The 9,255-nt window shown below is 41.8% G+C and overlaps 1 protein-coding gene across 1 annotated transcript; it reads left to right on the forward strand.

The window, feature by feature from the left end:
• Nucleotides 1-9,255, forward strand: chpfa (chondroitin polymerizing factor a). Its single transcript, XM_058622784.1, has 4 exons — nt 1-788; nt 2,661-3,225; nt 5,006-5,188; nt 5,354-9,255. Exons 1-4 carry the CDS (start codon nt 502-504, stop codon nt 6,614-6,616), a joined length of 2,298 nt encoding a protein of 765 aa, XP_058478767.1. The 5' UTR covers nt 1-501; the 3' UTR covers nt 6,617-9,255.

The raw sequence follows: 9,255 nt of genomic DNA on the forward strand, positions 1-9,255 counted from the left end.
AGCGAAGCACTTACATGTACAATACCAACCGTTACGATATGATTTATAAATCTAAAGTCCATGATAAGTGATTCCTATGCCCTTTGTTTTCAGAAAAAGATTGAAAATATTACTTGTCACATTTCAGTTAATATGACAACATCAAAGACACGAACAGAGTTCGGCGTTTCCTCTAACTAAGATGTGAACTGAATGTGAATATCTCTCCGCTCGTGAACAGCCTGTATTCATCCACTCAGCCTGGAAGTAAGTAGACCCTTTACGTAGAGCCTGACGCTCACGTTTTGCCGGGGGGGCGGAGCCAGGTATCCGCTATAATGACACGTAAGACTCCTGCGTAAATTTTAAGGAAGACGCCTCACATTTCCCGTAATTGGATGGTGGATACGACTGCTTCTCCTCTGAGTTGATGAGTAATTGAGCTGTCTGGGACCAGTGGCTTCTTCTTCTGGATCCGCAGAAGAGACGCACGATTCTCGGGGAGAGCAGCCGACGCACAAGATGAGGTTTTCGGCGCTCTTGTCTGTGCTGCGGTCGGTCGGCCCGGTGATAATCGGCATTTCTTTGGGCTTCACGCTGAGTTTGTTAAGTGTAAACTGGACAGACGAAGCGTGTTATGTGGACGTCAAGGAGGGCGAGGACACGAGTGTGGCTCAAGACGGACTGCTCAAAGGAGCCCGAAAGCCCAACTCCATTTCCAGCCTCAACGATGTGGAGTCAGAGGAGGATTTTGAACCAAGGATAGTTCCATATAAACAGGTCCAGAGTGCAGCGAAGAAAGTTTTCAGGTAAGTTTCGTGTGTGTCTGTTCTCTGCTCAACTCAACAGAAATAGTATTTATGTATTTGTTTTAAATACTCGCCTCAGTTTTATAGTTTACAGTAGAGCAGGCCTCACTGTAGCTCATCATCCCCAGTAAATTAAGGATATACAGCAGCAGTCATTATGTTAGTCCACATTATACACGTCGACTGTCACATATTGAAAAAAGCAACACAAATAAGGCTATTGTAGCTAATGTGAATGATAGGAAAGCTCACCCAAAAGTGTATAAAACACAATATTAAATTAATCCAAACATGAAAACAGAATGACAACAATAACTGTGGAATAATAAATGTGGTACAATGTGTAGTAAATAGATTAAAAAACAACAACTGGATGACAGACACTATAATACATTAATCAATAAAAGCCTAAACTAAACGACTTTGAGTGGGATGTAACACATTAATATTCAGTATTATGGAATGAAAAACAAGAAGTGTGAAAGTGGTGGATTTCCATTGTCAGTATAATACAATAGCAATAACTGTTTGTCTCTTAAACAAAAAGTAAGGTAAAGGGATTCTGGTGTGTACAGTTTGCGCTATAACATCTCAAATTGTAATTATTTTGGTCAGGATAATCCATTTTTCATAATGCCTAGACAGGAATAAATATAATACATTATAGTAAATACGCTTCTATCTAAAAACCAAAGGTAGTATATTACAGAATAAAAACAATCATAAATAAAAAAAAGGAATACAAAACCACAAAATATAACACAAAATGACAAATTAAGCTGATAAACCAAATGTCATTAACTTGGTAAGTAACTGAGTAAAAACAAAAAAGCAGGAGTCAAAAGACTCCATGAATGAATCCATAATAAGTCGACTGCCCTTTTCCCTCGGCTGATTTCTACATTCCTACAGTGCAGCTCAGATTAACTACATATTTTGTGGCAATATTTTATGCAGAAGGACATCTGTCCAAGACTTTTCCTGGATAGACTCCTTGTTTGAATGTTTCGCCCTCACACTCACAGAGTGGTTGCATTTCATTGCATTTCTGAGAAAGTGTTTTCCCCTTAGACAAGTTGTGCTGAGGTGTAGCAGTGTGTACATTGAGAGGTAGGGCTGAAACATTACACATCGGAGGATAAAAGATCCGTTTGTTTGCTCAGTTCATTGATTAATTGCAATGGGATGTTCTAAAAGTAGTCGGGGGGAAAAAATGACAAGCACTGTTGACTGTTAAGTGCCTAAATAGACGAGTTCAAATTTGTTTGGTTTAAACAGCAGTCCAAAACCAAAATACATTTAATTTACTATCAGGGGTTGGATCGATACTGTGAAATATTGCAATATTTTGCATGCACCCTGGTTTTTTTTTCCATATATTTTTAACCGATGTTACAAATAACTATTATTATTTTATTTAATAATTATTAATAATTTACATTTCAGTCCACTAGATGGTGCCAAGTGCTCACTCTGTGTATATCTGTGATTTTGCAATATCGTATCGTGACTTAAATATCGCTATACTAACATATTGCGATTCCCAGCCCTTTACTATCAACTATTAATTATCAATAAATTCTCTTTCAATCCAGTAAAAGTTGCATCACTTACAAGATCCCAAATGGATGATGTCAGTATACCACAGAAATGATAGACATTATAATTCACAGTGCGACTTCTAGCAGGGTTACCCTTCCAGGCCTTGTGTTTTTTCATAGTTCCATTTATTTTAATACAAGTTTAGAAAATGGAACCTGAAAGTTACTGAAAGCTACTGAAAGACTTGTTTACAATGATATCTTTTGTTGTAATGTATAGCTTTGTTTTTTGCACAGTTTTTTTCAACAGTGATTTGATGTCTTTTTCCAGGGCTAGATACATAAGCACAGAGTTGGGGATGCGAGAGCGTTTGTTTGTCGGGGTCCTGACATCCAAAAACAGCATAAACACAATGGGTGTCGCCGTCAATCGCACCATTAGCCATCACCTGGACTCGGTGATCTTCTTCACCGGCACGCACAACCGCAAAGTCCCTCATGGCATGTTCACGGTTTCCCATGGAGACGAGAGGCTGATATGGAACATGTTTCAGACCGTCAAATACATCTTTGACCATTACATCAATGAATACGACTGGTTTTACTTTGTCCAAGACGACACCTACACCGAGGCGGACAGGATCAAAACCCTGGTGGATCACCTGAGTATGGACCGAGAGCTTTACATGGGCAGTCCCGAGGAGTTCATCGGTGGGGAGATGGAAGGGAAGTATTGCTATGGAGGCTTTGGATACCTCCTGTCACGTACCTTGCTCCTGCGACTCCAGCCCTTCTTGGAAAACTGCAGGAACGACATCCTGAGCGCCAGGCCCGACGAGTGGCTCGGGAGATGCATCATCGATTACACCAACATAAATTGTGTCGGTGAATTTGAGGTAAGCTGTGTGTGTACTTCAGTGTCATTTCATAGCATGATCTTTAGTGTCTTTACTTGGCCCACATACATTAAACAGAGAGACACACACACAAGCGTATGTGGCTACCAGGAACATCCGTTGTGATGTATAGTCATGTCCATGTCACACACGGATAAAAATATCTCAAGTCTTTGGAATGCAGTGAGACTTTAAGTACGTCCTTTGATACCCGGGGCAAAGAAGTAGGTCACACTGGTTTTTGTCCAGCAAATAAACTCAGAACCTCCATCATCCAGACTAAGCTGCTGAATCAGTTGGTGATAGGACGCACTCATACATGTTTGTATCCATACACATATTGAACACATTGAAAAAGCTGCATTGGTAATCTGTTTTTGTCCATAGTTAAATGCTTTTATTAATTCGGTGACGCTGCTGCAGCAACTTCAGTCATCTCGGCAGCTCCCAGGCTTGGTAGGTCACTTGGTAACGTCATGGCATTACAGAAGCGCAGCACCTCAAGCACCTTAGCTGAAAACTTTTTTTCAAGCACTTTATTAGACGTTGCATGTGAACGGCCACTAAGAGCGTCATTCGGAACAGCTGTGTGAGAGAGGTTACGGCACAGAGTTCTCCACGGAAAAAAAACAGAACCCATCAAGACAGAAATCACGCGTTGCCCCGGGACACCACTAAAAACTGACAGACGGCAATATAAAACTGTAATTGCCATGCCAGCACAGAGTGGTATTTATATTACAGAGTAGATTGCTAATACCCTTTAGCCTTTCATTTTTTCCATGGATCCAGCAGTTGCAGCAGCAGCGTAGAATGGATAAACAGCCAAGTAGAGCACAGCTGAGTCCACCCTTGCTTAAGTTCATTGGTGTGAAAATCTCCTGTGGGTCAACATGCTGTGCTCCTGTAATGTCATTAGCATTTAAGGTCAAACAAGCTCTTTAGAACCTTGATCTGCCCCCACTGCCCTTTGAGTTGATTGCATTCTGCAGTTGTCCTTCTCCATTAGTTGCAGAAAGCTTGTCACAAAATGTAAATTTTACAATTGACACATTACACGTGCAGGTGTAAAAAATATTATTGACTTATTTTAACCATTAACCAAAGCAGGAAACCGTGTTGTTTCTCACTTTTGAGTGACTTGCAAGGGGTTAGTCAAGCCAGAAGAGCAGCAAGGCGGAAGTTGAAAAGGGCTTGTATAGGTAAGAAAGTGCTTGAACACAGAGCCAGACATCAATCTCACTATTTAGAGAGAACATTGGTGACAATTAGACACAGGCAGTGCTTTTGTAAGTGCACCGCAACAGGCTGTAAGCTGTGGGCAAACATTTGCAAGAGTGGCCTCATTGCTCTGCTAAGCAGCATCTCCACTCTTTGTTCTTTTAATAGCCCGATCAGATTGGGTTCACTTTTTTAATCACTCAAGCTCCTTAGGTGGTTTCTTTGTTTTCAGTCTAAATGACTGTGTCTTCATGTGGAATTTGTCAGTCCATTTGCAGGCGTCACCTTTAAATTAAAGTGTTAAATTTAACTGTTGATTATAGTTTCTAACTCTACGACCCGAGTGAAATTAAGTAGTTGTATAACAACATTGTTCTGTCTTTTACTTCTCTATGCAATTGTGGTTGTTAAGCACTCTGTTAGCCTCCTGGATAGCATGTAACGTCAATTTGAATGGAAAAAGTGTGTCATGATAACCGAGTTGAGAAGAGCACAAAGCTTCTTTTTGTCGTGCCAGATTTACGGTGGCTCATGAAAAGACCTCTCTGTTTCTTCTCAGGGGCATCAGTACCACCATTATGAGTTGGGGAAAAACTCTGATCCAAGCAAAGAGCAGAGTGAACATTTCAAGACGGCTCTGACCGTGCACCCAGTCTCTGACCCCGAACAGATGTATCGGCTGCACAGATTCTTCACCGAGATTGAACTCCAGAAGACGTACGATGAGATCGCTAAGCTGCAGGTAAGCCAATCTCCAAGTGTCACAAATAACCTGTGGTTCTGTCAAAAATAAAACCTCTTCCTCTTCCCCTCCTGTCCTCCAATGGTAAGGATTACAAATTGAGCACAGTACGATTTGTTTTTCACGAGAGTGTTGGTCTGAATTCTTCATCTCGTCTCTCCACAGAAAGAAATAAAGAACGTCAGTGTGGTTGCTTTTGAGGGCAACCGAAGTGCCCATTGGCCGGTGGGGATCAATCCGCCTTTTGAGCCCAAATCCCGGTTTGAAGTTCTGAAGTGGGAGTACTTCACAGAGGAAGAGATCTATTCATGCATTGACGGCTCCCCCAAGTGTGAGCTGCAGGGCGTTGACCGCATGGACGTGGCCGATGTCATTGACACGGCCATCCTCGAGCTGAACAAGAAGTACAAGCCTGTTTTACACTTGAAGAAGCAGCATCTAATTAATGGTTACAGGCGCTTTGACCCCATCAGAGGCATGGAGTACACTCTGGACCTTCAGCTCGAGGTCGTTAACCAGAAAGGTCACAGTCGTTCCATCAGCAAGAGGGTTCACCTGGTGCGACCTTTAAGCCAAATAGAGATAATTCCCATGCCCTATGTCACTGAAGCCACAAGGGTTCACATCATTATACCTCTGACTCTGAAGGACCGGGGCCATGTCGACCATTTGCTTGAAGTCTTCGCCTCAAACGCCTTTGAGACGAGTGAAAACGCCATCCTGACGTTCTTGTTCATTTATGACCCCGTGGAGGCGCAGCAGGTCAATCAGAACGACATATTTGCCAGTGTGAAGACTCAGATTAACACTTATGAACGCAAATACCCCACAGTGAAAATCCCTTGGATAAGTGTCAAGACGGAAACACCCTCCCAGATTAAGTTCATGGACATAATCTCGAAGAAGCACCCAGTTGACACACTGTTTTTCTTGGCCAGCGTCACCACAACTGTCAATACTGAATTCCTGAACCGCTGCCGCATGAATTCCATCAACAACTGGCAGGTGTTCTTTCCCATTCATTTCCAGGACTACAATCCCGACGTGGCCTATCACAACCAGCAGCATCCGGCCACCGTGGACCTGGTCAAAGACGCAGGCCACTTTGACCGCAAGTCGTTTGACGAGTCGTGTTTCTACAACTCGGACTACATGGCGACGCGCACGCGGATGGCGGCCGACGTTCAAGAGAACGAGGAGATCCTGGAGACGATAGACATCTACGACATGTTCGTAAAGTACTCGGGTCTGCACGTGTTCAGGGCCGTGGAGCCGGCGTTGCATCAGCAGTACCGCTACCAAGCCTGCAATCCGCGCCTCAGCGAAGACGTCTACCACAGGTGTGTTCAGAGTAACTTGGAAGGTCTGGGTTCGCGCTCCCAGCTCGCGATGCTGCTGTTTGAACAAGAGCAAGGAAACAGCACTTGAACGTACCACTGAAAATGTCTGTCCTGCACTTGATTTCAAACGGATGTGAACCGCTAGAATTTTTGGGGTGCGGTAAACACAGCTTCTGTTTGAAGATGTGGTTACACGTCGTGCGTGATCAAGGGTTATTTGGTTTGTTCATCGTGCAGTTACATTCATAATGAAACTTTTTTTTTTGTATAAGTGTTTACATTACTCATCCTTACAGATGAGTACCAAGTACCAAAAAACTTTTGCTTGAGTTGTGTGGGGGTGATTTTTGACCACTGGAGGGCAGAAACCCAAAGCAGCAGAGGCTTGAGGTACGAAAAGCTTCCCCCAATTCTGCTTAAGGTGTTACACGAGCGGCCGGTGTTGCCTTCATCTCAAAGTGTTCAGTGAAATTCCAATAATCACAGTAAGGATTTTATTCTTGGCGTGTTCCACCAACTCCTCGATTAAATACCTCGCTCAGTACGACTTTGCAGACAGTAGGCTTGGTGGAACCAGTGTGCTTAGAACTGCCGCATGAGATTGGGGGGGGATTAAACCAATGGGGTCGACTACAGCGAGTAAACAGGGAGAAGCTTTCTTGCTTCTCGGTAGGATCAGAACAACCAGCAGCTATGTTTTCACAGTTCATCGAATGTTCATTTGATTGGATTATCAAAGATATTCAAAAAGGAGGTTTGTCGCAAAGTTTGAATAGTTAGCTGATGTCGTGTATGGGCCTTTTTCCCAGTAGACGTTTTGATGATATCTCAGTGCGACATGACTGCGTTACAGTGAGTCAGCAGCGCGGTCAAGGCCAGGACCCTGACACTGAGGCGGCTAAATGAAATTCAGCGATCGTTCAGCTTATTATTTACACCAGTTTTTGCTGCTGTGACATTTAAAATGTCCGCTGTGAAAAAGGCCCCTGTGCACCCACAGTTTGTTTGCCCTTTCACATAAGGGCAACGAAACACTGAGCTTTTGATATTTACTGCTTTGTGTGTGTGTGTGTGTGTGTGTGTGTGTGTTTTTTTTTTTTTAAAAAGCACATCTTTGTATTTGTGCCTTGACACTGACTTTTCCTATGCTGACTGTTTTTTGTTTTTTTTTAAATCCATTTGTCACACGTCTGACGTATTTCATTATAATTTTAGTAATAATTCCACTGTGGACGAAACCTGTCACTATGAAAACAGCATTTATTACAGGAGGAGACTTGAAAAATATCGATACGTGCCTCAAATCATGGAAGATGAAATTATCATCAGCAGTTCCTCAGTCTTCAGAGATTATCCTCGTCAGCCAGCAGTGTCTATTCAGTTTTTCTGTGTTGCAAAAACAAAAGTATACATGCATAATGAAGTAAGCGGTACTTTAAAACTGAATTAGTTAAGAAATGACTGAAAATACGAATGTAATATGAAATATCTTTCCATGTCACCAAGTATAGACTTTTAGCGTGACTGCTCCAAAGTGTTGTTGTTTTTTTTACTGTATTGTACAAACGTTTGTAAGTTATTGAATGTGTAATGGTCTTCCATTTACTGGCTACTTTCTCCCAGTTGCAGAATAATCCAGTGTGTGTGGGTTTTTGTGGAGCGAGCGGTGCCTGATGGCAGGTAGTTATTAGTAGATAATAATGTGCAATATTACTGATAACACACCTCGACAGATGTCTGATGGAGGACATGACTTTTGATGTCTTGAGATATTTGCTGCACACGTACGGCAGTGTGTGTATATATCACAAAACTGTTCCTGACATTGCATAAATTAAGACTTTATTGCTGAGTAAATACACTGTTATCACTTTTTAAGAAGACCTTTTAACGTATTTTGCCGACAATACATAAAGACCGGGGCGAGTCACTTTACGAAACTGCAATAAGACCCTGAGTTATAAACACTAAGTCCACGTTAGTTGATCATAAAACAGTGTTTAATATATTCTGCTATGTGAGCACAGACTTTAGTTTAGTTTAGTTCTGCATTTATATTGCGACGCATCTCTTCTGACGAGAGCAGTCTTTCAGTGTCTCCGTGATTCTGTGTGACGTCAATAAAACGAAGACTGGGATCTTCCCAAAACCACTGTGAAAGTTAAGAGGGCTCGCATGAAGTTGTTGTGTTGATGTGCGTCATCTTTGCCTCGAGTGTGGCAGACGATTGACCTTGTGTCGGGGATTCAGCCGCCGTCGCCGCCATCGCTGAGCAGCAAACATATTTGTCACGTCTTTATACATTTCGCAGATTCTATGTACTTCTGCACGAACAGAGGCTATTTCCTGTACATTTATAAATATTCTATAGACACTATTTTCCAACCTTTTTTTTTTTTTTTTTACGATTTATTATTCCTTTGTTGACACAAATATATGCTGCATCTTTCTTTGTACTTGTTCTGAAAAGCATTTCTATTTTTTACCATGAAGACCATTTTAAAATGTGTGTTTTTTCTCCTTGAATCAACAAAATCATTTCAAAGATGTAGGCACGGACATTCATTCCCTATTGATGTTCCAACGCAGCGGTTTACATTTTATGGTACTATCCTAACCAAAGCAATACATTTTAAACTCACGCTCCATCCATTTATTTGTGTGCTGTAATTCCTTAATAAACTGTGAATTATAATAATTTTTAAATAAAGAATATTTCAGTATAAA

The sequence above is a fragment of the Solea solea genome, chromosome 2 (genome assembly GCF_958295425.1).
Source record: "Solea solea chromosome 2, fSolSol10.1, whole genome shotgun sequence".
NCBI classification, from domain to species: Eukaryota; Metazoa; Chordata; class Actinopteri; order Pleuronectiformes; family Soleidae; genus Solea; species Solea solea.

Coding starts and splice junctions, on each gene's coding strand:
- chpfa (XM_058622784.1), top strand. CDS start 502: ATGAGGTTTTCGGCGCTCTTGTCTGTGCTGCGGTCGGTCGGCCCGGTG. Junction 789..2,660: donor GCAGCGAAGAAAGTTTTCAG/GTAAGTTTCGTG, acceptor GTCTTTTTCCAG/GGCTAGATACATAAGCACAG. Junction 3,226..5,005: donor ATTGTGTCGGTGAATTTGAG/GTAAGCTGTGTG, acceptor GTTTCTTCTCAG/GGGCATCAGTACCACCATTA.